The 21,319-nt window shown below is 46.0% G+C and overlaps 1 protein-coding gene across 3 annotated transcripts in view; it reads left to right on the top strand.

Moving 5' to 3' along the window:
• Window positions 1–21,319, top strand: part of KIF15 (kinesin family member 15) — a 927,215-nt gene that overhangs the window by 395,304 nt on the left and 510,592 nt on the right. For all 3 annotated transcript variants that reach the window (XM_078663524.1, XM_078663523.1, XM_078663522.1), the window contains exon 20: window positions 17,990–18,155. In XM_078663524.1, the coding sequence (XP_078519650.1) occupies window positions 17,990–18,155 (166 nt within the window). The remainder of the gene's footprint in view (window positions 1–17,989; window positions 18,156–21,319) is intronic.

The raw sequence follows: 21,319 nt of genomic DNA, 5'->3' as shown, positions 1-21,319 counted from the left end.
CGGAGGTTTGGACAATAGGCTTCCTGCCTGAGGAGGTGCGAGCACCACCCCAGACAGGACTTTGTGTATTGGACAGGGAGGGCTGAATAGAATGAGACGCTGCCTGGAGCACACTAGGTGCTCCATGCATACCCCAGTTCAAACCGGTTGCTGGGGCACTCCAGCCCCAGCTCTGGCGCGAAACTGGACAAAGGAGAGGGGGTGTAACCACCCCCCTTCCTGGTCCCACCCATATGAGGGACCTAGTAAGTAATCCAGCCCCTTTTAGTTGTATAAAGGTAGGAGCTGAGTCTTGAGACTTTAGATTAATCCTGAATTGAAACTTGACATGAAACTCTGGACCTTCGACATTCTGCTGAAGCTGAAGACTGAAGAATCTCCCTTGTGGCCAAGGAGTGACCACCCTGGGCAACCAGGCACCATCCAGCAAATCAACGGCTTGCTTTGTTGACGTTCCCGCCGGAACCCGAGCACAGAGCCTGACAAACCCAGACTACTAGACCTCTCTGACCCTCTCTTCACAACTGCAGCATAGCTGGGATCCGTGGAGGCGACGAGACACGTGGGACTGGACATCTTGAAAAGCCTGCAACTTGCTACCGGTGCAGCTCCTGAGGCATCCCGAGCATCATCTGCAACGAAGATCAGCTCCCCACACTCCACAAGTTCTGCGTGGGGCCCTTCCGCCTTTGTTCTGCTCGACGCGTTGTCCGGTCGCTAGCCCGCTGGCTTGTAGCCTCTGTGACGACAATCCTTTTGAATTACAACGCTGGTCTGGTTGCTCCAGACTGGCCCCTGCTTCCCTGAAAAGGTGAAGCCCCTCAGACCTTGCTGGTCTGCACCAGAAGCCTTCTTTGAATCCTGCGTGGGTTGCCTTTGCCAAGGCTTGTTGACTTCAATCCGGAAGTCGACTCCTCCATCAGCGAGATCCTGCGTGGGACAGCTCGCATCAAGCTCCTGGTCGTCTTCGACGCCTCCTGGTCCGCGTGGCTGTAGAGACCAGCTTCAAGACAGCACCTGATTGCTCCTCGGCGTCGTCTGGTTCCTTCCTGGTTCCACCCGGTCACTGGCTAGTGACCCAGACTCTGTCCCCTCTGCTTTCAGGTCCTCTTCATCCTAGATCCACCCTTGGATCCACCCGGACATCTTCCTCCTGGTCGCCTGCAGCATCTTTCTCCAGGTCCCCATAAGATCCAATCAATCAATCAATCAATCAATCAGCAAATTTGTAGAGCGCGCTACTCACCCGCTAGGGTCTCGAGGCGCTTGGAGGGGGGGGGATACGCTACTGCTCGAACAGCCAGGTCTTGAGTTGCTTTCTGAAGGATCATCCTGGGTCATCCGAAGGTGGGTGGGGAGGGAGTTCCATGTCTTGGCCGCCGGGTAGGAGAAGAATCTTCCGGCGGTGGATTTGCCGATTCGTGGGACGGAGGCGAGGGCGAGGCTGGCGGATCAGAGCTGGCGGTTGGGTGTGTAGAATGTGAGGCGGCTGTGGAGGTATTTCCGGCCCATGTCGTGGAGAGACTTGTGTGCGTGGGTGGAGTCTGAACGTGATCCTCTTGGTGACGGGAAACCAGTGCAGGTCTTTCAGATGGGCAGAGATGTGGCTGTGGCGAGGGATGTCCAGGATGAGTCGTGCAGAAGCGTTCTGTATGCGCTGGAGTCTTTTCTGGAGTTTGGCTGTGGTTCCGGCATAGAGGGTGTTCCTCTAGTCCAGACGGCTGGTGACGAGGGCTTGGGTGACCGTCTTCCTCGTTTCGGTGGGGATCCACCGGAAGATCTTTCGGAGCATGCGCAGGGTGTTGAAGCATGAAGACGAGACGGCGTTGACTTGCTTGGTCATCGTGAGGAAGGAGTCCAGGATGAAGCCCAGGTTGCGTGCATGGTCCGTTGGCTTGGGTGCGGTGCCCAGTGCAGGGGGCCACCAGGAGTCGTCCCAGGCGGAAGGGGATGGTCCGAGGATGAGGACTTCCGTCTTGTCTGAGTTCAGTTTCAGACGGCTGATCTTCATCCATTCCGCGACGTCTTTTATTCCTTCCAACGACGAAACCCGGCACATCTTCACACCTATGCACCCGCCGTCCGTGGGTGAGGTAACGCGAGTACTTTGGTGCTCCCAAGGGTATGGACTATTCAAGTGTCTAAGTCTCTAGTTGTTTCCTCCTAGCTAAACCGGAAGTGTCCTAAATCCTTCTAAATCTAACTTCCTAATTCCCATTGACTTTACATTGACTCCCGCCTGTGTGTAAAGACACTGCACGCGCCGCCTGTGGTCCTCCCACTCCTAAACTATTGTTAAGACAGTGTAGCCCCAGCGATTCCCTATGCCCTAGGCCTTTCCTTTTCGCGTGACTTGGTGCATATACCACTTTCTTAATATATGGTGTGCTTCGCCCCTAGGACCTAACCGTAAATTGTGCAACTTAACGTATAATAACTGTCTTGTTATGTGCTTTAGCCTCTGATCTCATAAAGAGTTCAGAGGAGTGTGTTAGAAATAAATACATATATATTTTATATATATCGTGTGTGGTGTCTTTCATTTGATATTCAAGGGGTTACATATGATAAAACAGCTGGCTTTACACGCCCTCTAGAGTCTTTTAGCCTAAGACTGTTCTGCCACGCTACCACTAGGATAGCTGGTCTATAAGGTTGACTTACAACCATCACTATAAAGGTTGTTTGGACTGGTGCAAGGTGATCACTAGAATAGTGATCATCATATACCAGGCCAACTTCTCACACCATCTTGTGTGACCCCTTTTGGCATTTTCTTCTATAACCCCCCCACACACAATCTCCTCTTACCCCGCCCTCCCCTACTTCACCCACCCCGTGTCGTAAAGAAGGAATCATCCCTCCTACCAGCTGTCGATGGTTTGACAGCTTGTCAGGAGGCAATGCACCCAACATACACTCATGCCCGTAGTGGGAGAAGACATAGAGGGTATAAAGTGAGAAAGAGAATATCAAAGAGAGAAACCATAATCGAATAGTGAGAAAAAGGAGCATATAGAAGTATGCTAGGTTTCAGAGCCCAAGCCCCATTAACCTAAGCTGCTAAGCCTTTTTAGCAGCTGCATCTATCTGCCACTGTCTTAGCACTTGCTTGGCCCCCTGTTCAGTCAGGAAGACCTATGAGTGTCCGCCTTTGATAACCTTTAATCGAGCAGGGTCCTGTAAGAAAACCTGTCCTCCTTCTTCTTTTAGCGGGCTAATAAGCTCTCTCAGTTTTCATCGTCTATTCATAGTAGCTCTACATAGGTCCGATCTGACGAATTTAGAAAGAGAATCAACTGTTACTGGAGAACCAGTGCAAGCTTTAACATGTATTGCTTGCCTTAACAGAAAGTTGCCAAAGAAGATCAGGATTTGTCTCGGATAGCGAGGGCTCGTCTTATGCAGAAAAATTGGTAGTCTGTATGCCAGCTGTATTTGGCAATCCCAGTCTGAGAGGTCAGGGAAGGCCTATAGAAATATCTGGACCACAAAGTTGCGAGGGTCAGATCCTTCCTTCCCTTCTGGGCCCCCAAACAGTCTCAAGTTATTATTCCTTTGCTGTTTCTCCAAATCCCCTATTTTAGCCTGCATAACTTGTATCTGGTCATTATGGGATTTCACCGAGCTGGTTGTTGAAATGGTTGTCTCTTCCATGTCTGCCACCCGTTGTTGCACCTCATCTGTGTCCTTTGTTTGTGCCCCCACCTTGCTTGTCACGTCAGTGAGAAACTGCTGAATGCAGAGATTGTCTGCCCTGGCCTGCGCATAATTCTCCTGTGCCTCCGTTCTTTGTTCCTGCAGAGGCTGTTGCATTAAGGAGAGCGATGGCTCTTAGCTGGGTGTTCCTCAATAGCACCCCCCGCCACTAGGGGGGCAGATGTCATCTGGAGGCCATGGTATAAGGGCTTGGTACACAAGTTCACGAAGCATTACTGCCTGTCGGGATGGGCACTTTGCTTGTCTGGTACTGCAGGACTTTCTAGTGTGAAACAGTCTTGTAGACCCACCTCTTTGGTATCTATTCAAAAGTAAGAAGTCTCTATCAGATGAACAAGTTACTTACCTTCGGTAACTCCTTGTCTGGTAGAGACTCTATCTAGTCGCAGATTCCTTCCCAACCCATCCATCTGCCCTGCTCTGCGAACTGATTTATAGGGACAGAGCTGTTCTCCTTCCTGGGCCTTAGATTTCCACACCAGTGGCCCATGTTCTTCGTGGCTCTGACCTCCGGTCGTGGAAAGTCATGAAAAGATACTGATGTCAGTGTGCTGGGGTGGTGCTTAAGTAGGCATCGCACCTGTCACCTCCAGCACGGCCCACCCCAGGTGTAGCCGAATTACGCCACCTACAGGCGCACAGGGGTACTGCTTACAAAAAAGGTCTGTATCCTGTCTGACGCATGGGGATAATTCTAAGGTAAGGAATCTACTGTTAAATAGTCTCTACCAGATAAGGCCTTACCGAAGGTAAATAACTTGTTTATCAAGCTATCCCAGAATGCTCTTTTCTGCCCACTTCCGAGATGGCTGAACCTCTCTCTTGGTTTCTGGAGCTCAGTAGCTCACCCAAGAGGTGTGGCTTCCTGGGTGACTACACACACTCCTGAGAAAAACAGTTTGGCCAGTTTACTCCTCTCTGTCCCCAACACCAACTTGTCTACCCAGACAAAAGAGCAACCCCTCTCGTGGATGTTCACCATTTGCCCTTCAAAGGCAGCTTCCCCTTTGACGCTCTCGATTTTAAATAACACTCTGTGTGACTTCCTGCCAAGAGTAGGTAGCACCAGGCTTTGATTGCTACATGTCCTGGAAGTAGTTTACATGTCTCCCCTTGTGGGCAGCAAGCTGTCTTGTGATCAGAATCGCAAAAGGCCACTGAGCGACTTAGGCAGCAGAGTGGCAACTTTCTAAAAGTTGAATGTAGTAACAATTTGCATTAATTTCGACATGGGCTTAATGTAATGAGCAGTTTGGTACCTTGAAGTACCAACTTTAGTAGTCCCATTCAGAAGTTAGCCCAGCTGAGTAGTCAGCGTGTAACCTTGTACTTGCCAATGGCAACTCCCATCGCTTCTAACCCAGGAGTAAGCTTTTCAGCGCCAGGATACCTGCCAGGTGACAGCCGCGCTCTACAAGTGTTTTAAATAAATAAATAAATAAATAAATAAAATAAAATAAATTGCAGGTTTTTGCTGTTAGAACATGTAAAACGCATATTCTGCTTTTCAATGTGCTGCACACTGCCTTAGGACTCAATGAGCCTGCTGTAGGGTTGACTTTATACACATTATAAAGGGAGGTTAAGTGTTTGCCATTGTTTGAAATGGCAAAGTCGAGTTAGCAGTGTTTAATTTGCTATCACAGTCTCCAATGGCAAGCTGTGAGACACTACTTACCTTGTCCCACTCATGGTAGCACAAGTGCTGCAGTCGTCCCTGGAGCAGGCAGTCTAACTTACAGGCCCCGTACTATATGCTAACTTCCCTATAAGTCCCTATTATATGTCATTTGGGTATATGATAAGAGTCAGGGTACTGACACTAAAGTATGGTTAGCAGGCCTCGCTGCACCCTGAATTTATTTTATTTATTTATTTATTTATTTATTCAAAGTTTTATATAGCGCGAACAAGATCCTTACAGATATCAGAGCGCTTCACAATGACAGGGTAGGGGCAGTAGGAATGAACAGAGGTAATGGGAGCAATGTAGTAGTCACTAACATGAAAGGATAATAATAAAATACATAAAACATATCAATATACAGTCAGGTAAACGGGTAATATAAACGGCACAAGTCATTGATCCCATTACAGAGGTGTTCAGGTACACCTTGGGTGTGTGGAAGGCTTATACCAGTGTTTTAGTATAGAGAGCGCACTGAGTGGGGGCATCGGGAGGGTGAATCAGTGACCCAATGTGTCTCATATATTGGTCGGTAGCAAGAAAGTAGCGTAGTAGTGTCTCCATCAAGTAGAGGTAAAGTGCCAAAGGACAAGGTGAGCATTGATACAAGGCAATGCAGAGTCTCTGATCCGGCACCTATAAGGTTCAGGAGATCTTGGCCAGAAGGATGGTTTTCACCTCTTTCTTGAAGAGTGCAGCGGAGGAGATACGCCTGGTTTCAGGCGGGAGCGCATTCCAGATCCTGGGTGCCATTGAAAATTGAATTGAAAAACTAGCAGCAGCAGTCCAAAATGTTTGGGGTGATTATGGCAAAAGAGGCATTTTCCTACACATTTTGTTTTTTCCAGAAGTTACTCTAACCACAAACTGTTTATCACCCACTTTCATTTCCATTCTACCGAGTGCACTTTTAAAATTTTAAAAAGGTAAAAAATTAGACTTGGCACACAGTTAGGTTTTCCATGTATTACAGCTGGTCTTCATGAAAGGGCGAGAAGGACTTGGATAAGAAATCCTATAGCATGCAAGAATGGCACCTGTGTGTGTCATCAGTCACTCCCAGAAGCGTTGAGGTGGCACTGCAGAGTCTGATTGACAACCCATTGGTGCCCCAGAGCAATTGCCGGAAAAATTCCAGATTCAGCCCTGTGCATGGGGGAATTGAAATGGTGAGGAACCTGAGGTTAGAGTATCTACTAGAAAGTGTTACAGAAAGTAAGTTGTTCCTCCCAAAGCGGTTGCAGATCTTCCCTTGAAAGTCTGCAAGTAACTTCTAGGATTCCATTGCCTTATTATATAGCTGAAGTGAGGCCCTATATGTTCATTCCAAAAACTATCTTGTTGCATCTTGAACTGTTTATTGCTGATTGGACAGTGAACTGTTTACTTCTAATTGAGGTTATTCCAAGTTCCAAATTAACTTAGCAAATGCACTATGGCTTGCATTAGGGCATCATCTACGGATATGTATGTAGGGCAGACCAAGCTAGAGCCAGGACTTTAAGCCGGGTCCCCTGGGTCTCAGACTCCGTAGTAACTGAAAACCTTTAAATAAGTCCATATGAGGCCCTATATCCGTGTCTTTATTTTTAATTGGAAAAAAACACTGCTAGACTTCTGTACAATTAATGTGAAAAAAGTTATGGTAATCCATGTTAGTGATTTAATTCCGATTTTATGTTTCACCTGTTTTAAATAATTTTGCATTCCTAAAGAGTGCTATTTCCAAGATGTTCTGTTTCTGTATTTTTCGTGTTGTATTTTACCCATGTATTGTGCATAATTTGAATTGAGTCAGCTTCAGGTGCTTATAATGGGACACAATTGAGAACTCTGTAGTTGAGGCTGAAGGAAGTATGAATTTCTCACAGTACCTGTCCAGTGGTCAGAAAAGTGTTCAGAATATGCGATCATCCAGGCCTTGGCCACTCTGCTGAGCGTATCGAGTAATGGTTATGTATTCCAGTTGCAATTGAGATTGTGTGAAAGAGGTACACGGTTGTTAAAATATTGACAAGGCAAAAATAAATGAAAACACAGTGCTTACAGTTTGCGGGATCCGTTGTGTGATTGGGGGTGGTCAAGTGTAAGCGATGCAAGGAAGTGCTTTCAGGAGACAGTGAAAAGAGGGTGCTGAAGAGGAAAGAAATTAGGTAAGATTTTCAAATGGACCATCTGTGGAGAAAAAGTTTGTGCATGTCTTACATAGAGTGAGCATAACTGACTCTAAAGACCACTACCACTTCCACAGGCCTCAGTAAAATTCAGCTAACAGAGTTGCAATTTCAGAATTGAATTCTACAATATTGATAATTTAAAACAAAATCATTGTTGGGAGCCATTTGCTTTAAACAGTTAACAACCATCGACATAGCCAATAGGCATGGCTGGTTTTGAGTGTATGTTAATTGTTGCGTTAGAAATCTTTAACATAATAACATAAAACTCAGAAAGGAACAAAAATACTCGTCGGGTGTCACACAATGGGAATCCCAGAAATGTGCATTATATGTTTGTCATGCCCTTAATTACATAAGCCACGCGCCTCTAAGACCACCCATCCCCACCTTTTTTCCTCCCAATTAAAGCCCTGGCTAGAGCACAGCATTTTCTTATTTGAATAAATTCATCCAGCTCTCTCTGCCAGGGTAAGTCATACAACTATGTGAGTGGGAACTCCTTTGCAAGACATTTGTAAGTTAACCGTTTGATTTATACTAAATGTTTTACACATTATTTCTTAAACTCCATTTTTTTAAAGCTGTCTCCCTGAAAGTCTTTGTTTACTAGTCTGAACAATTTAATTCAAAAGTTTGATACAGCTAGGAATTCTTTCAAAGTTAGTGTATGGTGAAGGTGCTGATGATTGGGGGCGGGGGACTCTTGGGTAGGGACCCCGTCCCAGTCCGTTCGGGGGATTGTGGGGGGAGGGGGCAATGGTACGTCCCTGTAGTCGGTGTACGATTGTCGAGATGAATCCATTACTTTCGGCACTGTGTATTGTACAGCTATAACTTATTCTTTAACCCAATGCACCACTACTGGGCTGGCTGATTATTCTTTCTGTATTGTTATTTGAAATTGAAAAATAACGTTTTTTTTAAAAACAAAAGTTAGTGTATGGAAAATGGCTGATATTCAGTAGAAGAATAAGTTTCCTCAGTGTCGTATATATCACATTAGCGCTGCCACATCGCTCTGTTGCAGTGCACCACGAAAATGGTGGTCACTTCCATGAAAAAGATCAATAGGGAGCTTACCTAGCTATCCTATCTTAAAACCTGAATAATGCAAGGCGTTTTCCCCTCCGACAAAAGGTTCCCTAAGCATTTTCTTGACTGTTAATTGTATTCGAACCAGTACTGGAATGAATAAATCAGGCTGGATCCGGGAGCTATTATTAAACCGGATCGGCAATCCGTCTGATTCCAGTAAAGTATACTGAATTATCATAGTGTACGTGCTTTCTGTTCAGCGCAGCAAGGTGCAGGCCATGAAGGGTTTTTCTTCTTTAAGATTCCAGAGGGCCCAAAACAAAGGGCGAATTTAAAGGGTAATCAGTCCTCTTTTTGATTTAGTATGATCCTGGCTGGGCGGTATCTGAAGCCCAATACTTAAATGCCATTACAGTGGAGGGGAAACAAACGCACTCAGCTTTTATTACTTGATAAAATACTTTGAAATCAAAATAAGTACTAAAGAGAAACTGATTTGGAGGCAAGCTTTTGACTTTGCTCAATCCCTGGAAATGTAAAATATGCACGCACAGTAAGAATGTTACCTGTATGAGTATTTACATAAATAACAATATAAATAGCGGTTACTCTTTTTTATATTTAATTCTTTCACAGTGCTTGTAGGAAATTTGGTGCCCTCCTTGCATACTCCAGTTGAAAACAGTTCAGGGAGTCGTTGGCTCCCGCTCTGGCATGAAACTGGGCAAAGGACATGGGAGTATTCTCCCCTCTGTCCTGCTCCCCCTCTGGGAGGGATCCCTGAATATTCCCAACCCTTTCCCTAGGGTACTTAAGGGCTTACCTAGGGGTCGCTCTTCAAATTCGTCTTGGGACACGATTCAGACCCGAAACCACTTCCTCTTCAACCATCTGGGTACTTTGGACTTTGTTGGACTTTGCTTTGGGAACTGCGGCTGCATCTGGGAAGACTCCTGCTGCTCCTGGTCTCATCGTCCTGCCAGTCTTCTTCGTCATCTGTGTCTGTGATGCATACAGGTTCCTCTCCAGTCTTGTGGACATCCAAGACACCCAACCGAATCGCCTTTAATGTTAAAAAATCCCTCAGTACATCTACAAGCAACACAACCAAGCTGACCGGTCTGCTGCTTCTGACGTTTCACGGACTCCCGAGAGGCTCAGCAATACAGATGGTGATTCTGCAAATCCCTCGAAGCCTATACTGCCTTCTCAGCAAGTTTAAAGTCTGTATCCCTCGTCGGAACATCTGGAACTGTACTCTTGTGCATTGCGTCAACTTGTCCTTGCCAAGGCTTGTTGACTCTCCTCTTCAGAGATCTTCGGGCTCCAAGAAGCTCCAGCCTCTCTTGCTACCAAGATCTTCGTCCTGACCGCATCCTCTGCACTAAGAGCCTTTATTCTTGATGAGCTGCTTGAGGTCCTCTTGCGACTCCTGTGCCTTCGGCCTATGGGTCCTCTTCAGGGTCTTCTTTGGCTCCAGTGGACTCCGCTGCATGCTCTGGTTTTGCTGTGACTCACCTGCACTTGGTGAGTCCTTTAGACCTTGCTGGTACAGACATTTGACCTTCGCTTTCCTCGTTTGTTGCTGCTGACAAGGCTTGCTGGTGCTCCTGCCGGACACTGGCCCCCTGGCTCTTTACGTCTGACATGGGACAGCTCGGTAACATCTTCTGGTCTTCCACAGCATTGCCTGGTCCTCACAGCTGCAGCGACAAGGGCACAGTCAACTCTCCTGCATCTTCCATCATTGGTGATCATCGGTCATCATTGGTCTTCGGTGCGTCCTGGTCACTCCCGAGTGGCATAGACTTGTCCCCTCTGCTTGCAGGTACTCCTCATCAAGAATCCACCCTTGGAATTCCACCTGACACGTTCACCTTCTTCGCCAGTGGCACCTTCACTGAAGTCCTCCATTTGGGTCTACAGCGTTTCCAGCGTCACTTAGCACCTATGCACCCAGCTTCCCTGGTGTAAGTATCCTGGTTCCTGGGGTATCTACAGGTAGGGGTGACACTCCAATCTTCCACTGGGTTTCTTCAGGGTCCTCTGGGAAGGGTCCTCCTTGAAAACTGCAACAGCGGCTTCCCCATTGACTTTTATTGAGCACGCAGTCTTGTTTCCACTCTGCACACGGTCTCCATGGGGTTTTGGGGTATTTACCTTGGTTATTTGGGTCCCCGGCTTCTCTAAGTCTTCTGATTTCAGGCTCGACTTCGGTCACGGTTCGCATTCCACTTTATTAGTATATGATTTGGTCTCCCCCTGGAGACTACTGTGTGTTTGTGCTACTTACCTGTTCTATTGATAAAGTATTGTGATTATATATCTGGGTAGGAGATATTACAATGTGTCAGTGAGTGTTTATAATAAATACATATTTTTATAACTACTGTGTGGTTCTTTTTCACTTAACCTACACTATATGATTAGTACTGGTAAAACAAGCTGCTTTAAACTCCTTCTGGACTAAGCCTGAAGGCAGCTCTCCACACCTACTACTTATAGAGCTCTCTATGGTTGTCTAAGACAATGAAAATCACCATAAGGGTTATCTGGATTAGTGCAGGGTGCTTCACTTAAATACGTTTGGACCATATACTAAGCCAGCCTTCTAGAGTGCTTCTGATCTGAATGTAGGGTGTTGGAGTGCTTAACCCCAGACACATACATTATGCATTGACAATAAATCATACAAGTGTAAGAATCCATGTACAGGATATTACATATGACAATGGTGATATCTGATTGAGACTTCCAGTTGTAGATTCCCTACCTTAGAATTTCCCCCAGGTGGCCATCTGGATTTGGAGATCTGTTATCTGAAAGAGACCATAGTTATAGATTCCTTACATTAGAATTACCCCCAGGCATCAGACTGGATCCTGAGATTTTTTTTCATAGCAGTACCTCTGCGTGTCGGTAGGTGGCGTAGTTCGACTCTGGGTCGTTGTCACCGGGATGATGTCGCAGTGTCTACTTAGACGCCGCCCCTGCATGCTGACGTGAGTTCTTTCTTTTTCCCGGATCGGTGTTGGTTGCCCTCACGGTAGCTTCCCAGGCGCCGATTCCAGTGATGACGTTCCGATGCCGGTGGTGCCCCCAACCGGCGTCGACCCCAACCTCACCCCTGACATGGACCCGGCGCCGGACCGACGTCGGTATTGGCGCTGGATGGTACTTTTGTACCTCTGTTTATCCCTGGCATTTCCTATTGCTCTTAGTGGCAGCCAGAGGAGGGCGAGGAGGACTGGGAGGGGGCTGTTGACCCTCTAGAAGACCAACTTGAGGAGCCGGACTGGCGAGAGGAGTTAGGTGATGCCAGTGGTCTAGATACCTCCCCAGACCTTGGTATGCTTTCTCCCCCTACCGTGGCTATAGGAGAGGGAGTTTCCTACGCTGTGGTGTTGCATAGGGTGGCTGAAGCCTTGGGCCTTGAGCTTCCTACGGTGGCTGTCAGGACTAACCTCCTAGCTGAGGTGCTTCAGTCTGCAGCAGCCTCTTCGGAGCCCATGCTGCCTTTTAATGAGCCTCTCACTGACATCCTTTTGGGCAGTTGGTCCAAGCCCAGCACTGGGTCTCCTCTGAAAAGGATGATTGCCCAACGCCACGCCTGGCCCTGTGCGACCCACATTTTCTCTCCCAACACCGTACCCCTGAGGGCCTGGTGGTTCAAGCCTCATCCTCAAAAGGCACATACCCTACTGCTCCCCCAGATGGGGAATCCAAGAAGCTGGACCATCTTGGGAAGATGAACACCGCATGTCTCTTGGACCGTTATTCACACACAGTGTGGGATACCATCTCGCAAGTGTGGCCACAGTGCCCGGAGGAGGCCCAGGCGGTGCTCACCCACCCTGTTGCTGAGGGTCGAGACACAGCGAAGTTCCCCATCCGGTGAGGCTAGGATACTGGCGACTAGTTGGGTAGAATGGTTTCCACGTCGGTAGCCCTGAGGCGCTGCGCATATCTGAGAACATCTGGCTTCTCTGGGGATGTCTAATCCACACTTTTAGACATGCCCTTTGATGGCCGTCGCCTGTATGGAGACAAGGCGGACAATGCTCCTTGGGCCTCGCAGAAACTTCTTGCCCTGTGCAGTCTACCTTTCGCCCCATTTGCGGCTACAGAAGGGGTGCACCACCACGTTCCGCCCAGAGCCACAAGGCGGCGCAAGCTACTTTGTCCATGCGTGGCCCAGAACGTGGGACCCAGCGTCGCAGGTCCGGAGGCCAGCGGGTTGGCCAGTCCACCAATGCCCCCCCCGCAGCAACCTCAAAATCCTCCGAGTCCAACTTTTCAGGGCCACCAGCTGTCAGTGGGTGACAGGATTCGCCATCACCTCCCTCACTGGCACAACATCGTCCAGGACAGGTGGGTTTTTCAGATAGTCCGAAGGGGCTACTCCTCCCTCCATTCCGCCAACGCTCCATCGCATGTCGGAGGATCACTTGGCCCTTATCTGCCAGGAAGTTACAGCTCTCTTGGCCAAGGAAGCTATCGAAGGAGTCCCTGTGCCAGAAGTAGGTCGTGGTTGTTACTCCTACTACTTCCTGGTACCCAAGAAGGACAAAGGCCTGCATCCTATTGTAGACCTCAGGAACGTCAACCGCTTCCTCCAAAAGGATAAGTGCAAAAAGTTAACCTTGGCTCAAGTCCTGTCTGCCTTCGACCTTGGAGACTGGATGGTAGCGTTGGACTTGCAGGACGCTTATTTTCACATCCTCGTCTTCCCTGCCCACCGACGTTACCTACGGTTCACAGTAGGCCACAAGCATGTTGAGTTTACCGTGCTCCCCCTTGGCCTTACCAGCCCCCCTTGGGTGTTCACATAACTGATGGTGGTGGTCGGAGCTCATCAGGGGTTCCAGTCTTCCCCTATCTCGACGACTGGCTGTGGAAGGCGGGCTCGCCCCAGGCTGTCGTCTCCCACCTCCAGACCACGGTGGACCTCCTGAATTTGCTAGGGTTCACTATCAACATGCCAAAATCGCACCTGATTCCCTCTCTGAAGAGAAGTTCCTTTTAATTGGAGCTGTTCTGGACACAGCGCAGGTTCAGGTTTATCCCCCCGAGCAGCCTTTCTGGGATATTCGGGCTATGATACCGATGTTTCAGCCTCTATCCCGGATTTTGGTGAGAATGACCCTGAGGCTGCTGGGCCTCATGGTCTTCCACATTCTTTTGGTGGATCGTGCCAGCTGGCATATGCGAGCTCTACAGTGGGACCTGAAGTTTCAGTAGGCGCAGCATCAGGGGAATCTTTCCAATATGGTCCAGATCTCGGAGGTGACTGCAAGTCAGTTGTAGTGGTGTCTCACAAAGCAGGCTTCGATCAGGGGCAGATCCCTCTCCCTTCCCCAACCAGAGTTCACAGTAATGATGGATGCGTCACTTCTGGGAGAGGCGGAGATCAGAGGCCTCTGGTCTCCGGTGGAGTCTGGGCTCCACATCAACCTTCTGAAGCTCTGGGCGATTCATCTTGCACTGACTGCATTCCTTCCCTCTGTCAAAGGAAGAGTAGTGCAGGTGTTCACAGACAACACTACCGTCATGTGGTACTGCAACAAACAGGGTGGGAGGGGAATCATGGACCCTATGTCTTGAAGCTCTTCGCCTTTGGACATGGCTGGAACATCAGGGCGTTATCTAATTGACAACGAAGTCTGTTGAATACTTCGTTATATTGGCTGTGGGACAGGCGGATGGAGAGAAAATGTCACTCCATTTATATATCTTGAAATATTTCATTTGCGCTGATGGGGTAAGACGCTGTGCCTGTCAGCACGCGTATTGTTAACGTTTGGAGCATAATGTTAAAATGGATCATTAAACAAAGGAGTGCATCCTGCCACATCTACATTCAGGTTCTCTGAACGCCAGAGTGGAGGATCTCAGCTGCCTGTGCATGATGGATCACGAATGGCGTCTTCCCTCGGAGGTGGTGCAAGGTCTCTTTCAGCAGTGGAGAGAGCCTTGGTCAGATCTATTCACCATCTAAGAGAACGCGCAATGTCAGCAGTTCTGCGCGTTGGAGTTTCCAAGGAGGCACTCACTCGGCATCTCTTTTTGTCGCGAGTGGATTTGCAGCCTCCTGTACACTTTTCCGCCTGTACCACTTCTACCCATAGTGCTGAAGAAGATAACGCGTGACCGGGCCCAAGTAATTCTTGTGGCCCCGGACTGGGCACAAAGAGTCTGGCACCCCGAGCTCTTGAGCATGGCCATCGATCCTCCAACCAGGTCATCTCTTCGGGAGCTTTTTCGGTCGCAGCAGCAGGGGAAGGTCCTCCACCCGAGCCTGTCCAGTCTCCACCTCCTTGTGTGAAGATTGAACGTTGACAGCTTTCGACCTTCCTCCTGAAGTCTGTAATGTCATCTTGGCAGCCAGGTGTCCCTCCACTAAAACGGTATACGCATGTAGATGGAACAAATTTGTGGCATGGTGCACAGCAAATGCTGTGGATCTCCTTTCTTCCCCTCTTTCAGAAGTTCTCCTCTTCATTCTATTTTGGCCCAGCGGAGCTCTGCTCTGAGCACTCTTAAAGGCTATCTTTCAGCCATTTCTGCCTTTCTTCGCCTTCCTGATCAGCCTTCCCTTTTCAAGTCCCCTATTGGTAACAGATTTATGAAGGGCATTACTCATCTTTTTCCTCCTCCTTTCGTAATGCCCCTGTGGGACTTGAATCTAGTCCTCACTTATTTTATGTGTGCTCCCTTTGAGCTGCTACATAATTGTCCTCTTCATCTCCTTACTTTGAAGACTGCTTTCTTGCTTGCCATCTCCTCTGCCCACAGGGTGAGTGAGCTTCAATCCTGATCTTCCAGACCTCACTTTCTTGCTGTTTATCATGAAAAAGTAGTCCTCCCTACTAGGCCCTTTTTTCTGCCCAAAGTGGTTACCTCTTTCCACGTAAGTCAGACCATCACATTGCCCACTTTCTTCCCATCCCCGCACCCTCCCAAAGAGGAGGAGAGACTCCACCGCCTGGACCCAAGACATGCGCTGTCTTTCTACCTTGACTGCACTAAAGACTTCCGGGTGGTTGATCAACTCTTCGTGGGTTATGTGGGTGCCAAGAAAGGTCGGGTAGTGCACAAATGTACCATCTCTCGATGGGTTGTCTTATGCATTAAGATCTGTTATTCTTTGGTGAAAAAGGAACCTCCAGTAGAACTGCGCGCCCACTCTACCAGAGCGTGGCAGCCACTACTGGTTTGGGACTTGGAGTTCCGTTGGTTGACATCTGCCAGGAAGCCACATGGGCATCCCTGCTCGCATTCATGCAACATTACTGTTTGGACAGCCAAGTCCGGAAAGACGCCTTTTTGGACGTTCTATTCTCCAGTACTTCCTGGTGTGAACTTAGTTCGACGACCCACCTCCGGGGTCGGCATTGCTGGGGTATCTATTCTAAGGTAAGGAATCTAGAACTACTGTCTTTATCAGATGAACAAGTTACTTGCCTTCGGTAATGAGACATTAGTAGGTATAGATTCCTTACTGCCCCACTCGTTCTCTTCGTTCTGCGAACTGACTTCTTGGAATAAGGACAACCGCCCAGAGCCGTAGTTATGTGCACCAGTAGTCAGTGTCTTGCATGGCTCTGAGCTTCTGACGTGGAAAGTCGTGTCCGAACTGACGTCAGCACGCAAGTGCGGCGTCTAAGTAAACACCTCAACGTCATCCCGGTGAGCACGACACCAACAACGAACGCAGAGTCTACTGACGCCACTAACTGACGCGCAGGAGTACTGCTACGGAAACATTTCTCCGGGTCCAGCCTGACGCCTGGGGGTAATTCTAAGGTAAGGAATCTAAAACTACTAATGTCTCTTACAGATGCATCGTTACCGAAGGTAAGTAACTTGTTCATCTATTCTAAGGCAAGGAATAAACAACTAGAAGTCTCTATCAGATGAACAAGTTCCTTACCTTTGGTAAGGATGTATCTGGTACAGTCCTATTCTAGTTGTCGATTCCTTACCGCTCAACCCATCTATCCTGCTCTCAAACTGATTTCTAGGCATAGGGACTCCCCTAAAGGGCCCTAGTTTTGACGCACCAGTGGTTAGTGTCTTTCATAGTACTGCGCTTCTGGTGTGGAAAGTTATGTTAACTGACGTCAGCGTGCCCTGGCCACATCCATGTAGGTCTACAACTAGAATAGGTCTCTACCAGATAGATCGTTATGTTACAGAAGGTAAGTAAATTGTTCTTAAAGGTTTCGGATTAACAGATCGTCTTTACAGGTAGGGATTATATTTTAACATTGAATGGCCGAGAGACATTCAGAGTCCGGATCTAAAGCGTAATGCAGTGCCTGCCATTTTCTGTGCTAGTAAAACTTTACTACTAATCGAAGAATCGATGTTTAGCAGCCTTATGACAACATTGAGAAGAAAAAAAAAGATTCTAAAACCACGCCTTGGAGTTTGCAGACTTGTTCAGAGCTCACTGTGCTATATTAGGATTGCATTTTATGATCTGCAAGTAATAAAATGATCTTTGTCATAAGCAGTAACCCACTTACCTACATTTAATAAAAATCTGAAATTTGCATGTTACACGATGTGCTTTGTAGGAAACCAAGTTTACCCTCTGTGCTACTATGAGTCAAAACTATGACTGGACCAAACGGATCTCTCCAGCAAGTGCTTTAACCACCAGAGTTATCTTACCATTATTATTCCCTGAGAATTTCTGGATACTCAAATCTCTGTGCAGAAGATGCATTAACCTCATAAGATATTTTAAAATGCAGCCTTTGCAAATAATGAAGCCAGGACACATTTTCTGTCACATTTCTCCTTGTTGCAGATTTCTTTGTGGGAAATGTATGTTGCCTGTCTGACAGTTTATTTTTCTTCATGACTTCACACCCTTTTTTGACGCACCTTGATACCCAGTTCCTGAGTTTCTACAGTAAAAGTTTTCCAGTTGCAGCATTGGTTAGAATGTACGTGCTTGTGCCAAGTCAACATAAGTAATTCAGTGGAAGAATATTGTATTTTCAACTCTTTTTAAATGACTGAAGAATATTTCTTTGCTTTTCTTCTCTAGTCCCTTCTGACTTTAAGCACCCTCCGCTAATTTCCAGGGTTCTACTTTCTCCAACTATCGTTGATGCCAGAAGTGCTTAATATTTTACGTTCCCAGCGCAGGTGTTTAGTTGCTGTTTGCATTTTAAGTGTATGCACATATTTGTGTTCACATCTACTAGTTAAATGTAATACAAATAAATGCATGTTTGAGGACCAGATACTCACCCCCCACCTCAGCAATATTTGTTAATAAATGGAGATATGTGATAGGGATTGCCAGTAAGGGCCTGAAGTGTTGCTAAATTTCATTTTCTTTACATTTAAGTATTGAAAAGTGAGGTCCATGACCTGAGAGTGGTCCTTCGTTCTGCGGACCGGGAGCTCAGTGCGGTGAAGGCGGAGTACAGTTCATTCAAAGAAAAGCAGGAGAAAGAGCTGAGTCAGCTGTCCGACAGGCACATGAACCTTCAACTCCAGTTGGGCAGTGTCCGGTATAGCATTTATTTACGTTTTAATATGCAATGCTCCTGAATCCAAACATTTGTTATTAAGTGTGTGTTTTGATGATCTTGAATCCTGATTTCAGATGAAAAATGATTCATCAATTCAGATAAGGTGGTGCTAATCTCTGAATTGCATATTAAACATACAGTCTTCACCAGGATAATTGAGAACTTGGACCTGTTTAACTGAAAGTGTCCTTCATATGCTGGACATCGATTGCCCTGAGATTATACGTGAGACCAGAGCTATGCGTAACTCTGTAGCGGTTTGTCACGTATGGCCGGATAAAATAGGATTATGCAGCAACAAGCTGGTCACTAGCAGAATGCATCAAATCCACCCAACCCAAAGTTGGCAGACAGTCATTTGATTTTGTCATGTCACTCAAGTAATAGTCACAAGCTTATCATTTATCACAAAGACTATTGACTGAAGTATGCACAGCACCAAGAAGGCTGTCATTCAGTGTTCCGCCTCAATTCCTGCACTATAATGCCAAAGTTCACGCTTTCGGTTTTACTGCATATATGGATAGTACTACTACACCAATATATTTTATTGTTTCACTTGAAACCCACCCAATCAGACAGATCTGTGGTATTAGAGAAACACTTGCTTTTCTAGCTCAGTGCTTGGAAAATATTGACCGAACACATTCATAGAGCTTAACTAAGCTTGTTCGAGGTGGTGGTGACAGGTCTACTGTACACAGACAAGTGGGTGAAAATAATCCCTTGTGACTTTAGGGGGCAAAAAAACTCAAATCCTTGTTAGGGCTTTGGAAAAAATAAAGGTTGCACACAGTATGTCTAAATAACTTTCTGCCAAAGACTCGTAGATTCACATTGGGAATGTTTGAAATAGCTCTTGAAATTAAAACTATACAGTACAACTCTGTTGTAGCTTTATATTAGTGGGTATATAGTTTAGTTTTACTCACCAAAATGATGGATGTAAATGTAAACCACAAGTACTCCTTTTCTAGATGGAACTGTGTATCCTGGGTTTCACCTTTACTTGTATATGGAGAGAAAGCCGAGGTATGGAAGGCGGCTAGTTAGTGAAGGGAGGACACCAAGTGCTGATTCTTCAAAATGTAACTATTGCTGTGCAGGTATAAAACTTGAGTCTTTTTAATAACCTGTGGAGATTAATAGGGCAATCCTTATTCCAATGCAAAATTAAAAATACCAGAAAAATATTCTAGGACCAGCCCAGGACCAAGGGTTTGGGTGAGATTGACCATTAAGTGAATACGGATAGCTAGAGCGAGGTTCTGGCAGGTCAAAGATTTAATCTTCTAACTTAGTACTCAGTGTTGAGCAAAATTAATTCCTGCTGGTTGAGGCTGTGGGCTGTTTTCAACCAGACTGTCCCTGCTTTGGATATTCTGGGTGGAAGACGGGTGAAGGGAGACATTTTGAATGGGGAAGATCCAATTTCCTTTTGGAGGTAGATGCACAATATGATGTTAAATGCTTTTTCTCACTCGTTCTTTTCTTTTATCATTTCTTGGGTTAAAAAAAGTTTTTAAAGTACCTGCTCTTGCGCATTACCAAACATTACTTTTAAGTATATGATCAGATTGATTTCTGAAATTATTAGAACGCAAGTAAATAAACAAAATCGGGCAATTATGTCCTTTACAGTAAAGTAAAAATCTGCAAAGTTGCCTGGTGTGCGCGAGTGCATTAGTGTTATGGATTGGGTGACATTGTCCAGCTCCTAACTGTCCTAAAACTCTTCTACACTTTTCAATGTATTTATTTTTCTTGGACAGGTTTTCCATTGCATAAATATTCAAGACTTAAATCCAATGAAAAGTAGAGGATGGTGCTCCCGTGTGCTACTCTTTCACCAAAGTCAAATATCCTGCTAGTTAAAGATGCACAACAAGTTCACCAAATATGGAGTCTAGTGTTTGAAGTTTATTACTTTGATCTCCTAAAAGTTTCAGCAGGAGTACTTCAGATCGCCCTATTCCCTTCAGCAGTTTAGTGTTAGATTGAATCTCCTTCCAAAATATTTGAGCTTCTGGATATTCTCTCTAGATATGAATTGGAAATCTCAATTCTGGCCATCCCCTCCAACATGCTCTGGATCTGCCATAGATCACACTCAAGGTGGCATGTATTAGACACCAGCAGAAACGATCCCAAAGGCATTTTGTGAATTGCATATATGTAAAACCACGGTGTTTCAGACATTTTTGCTTCAATCTGGTGTCAATTTGTCGTTCACTTGAAAAGGATATAGTGGCCCTACTGTTAATATTTTGGGCATCTTGGGTAATACTCCTCTTGCCAGTCCTAAATAGAATGTCTGTTCAATTTACTCACAGAAAGCTTTCTTAACATCTAAGCTGACAAGGATCATGAGAATTTTGTGTTGTGACTAATTCATTGGCATTCAAGACCATTAGGATATTATCCTCTTCTGCTTGTTCTTGCTTTAAACAATATGATCTTGTGAAATTACAGTAGAAAATACTTTTCAAATTGTATGATAATACAAACATCAGGAGTGACTCATAAACCGAAAGAGACTAGGGTAATATTTGTATCCCATATTAATGTTCAAAGGGCATCATTTCAAGCAATATTTTGTCATTCATACAATACTTTAGACCAATGTATTCCATATATAAATGAATTTCAAGAAAGATATGGCCAGCAGTAATCCAAAAAGAGTTTTTTAATGTTTCTTGTACTCCATAAATCACAGCATCAAGTATTAAATAGAAAAAGTGCGCAATGTGCACAGTGAACATACAGTAAATGTAAACAAGCTGAGGGTAGGGGCTGTCGAAATCCGCACCTGACAAATATAGTATTGTAAATAAGGTGTGTCGGTGCAAAGAACCAAGGAGCACTTCCCTTTATACTCCTCACCAAGGAATACATTCCTATAAACACATTAAATCATAGAGGTTCAGCACTTTTACAATATAGTCATACAACGAAGTTCCAAGCAGTGGGCACACGAAGAGAGATCCAAAGTGCATTTGTCCTTTTTTATGCAAAGGGCGTTCTTTATTAAACTTTCAATAAAATCACAAAAATCATAGCCAACGCGTTTCGTCTCACACTGGAACTTCTTCAGGGCTTTGGAAAAACGAATACAAACCGACATTAAAAACAATTTTATGAAT

Source organism: Lissotriton helveticus, chromosome 10 (genome assembly GCF_964261635.1).
Source record: "Lissotriton helveticus chromosome 10, aLisHel1.1, whole genome shotgun sequence".
NCBI classification, from domain to species: Eukaryota; Metazoa; Chordata; class Amphibia; order Caudata; family Salamandridae; genus Lissotriton; species Lissotriton helveticus.
The sequence above is the reverse complement of the archived record's forward strand: the minus strand, read 5'-3'. Positions and strand labels throughout refer to the sequence as shown.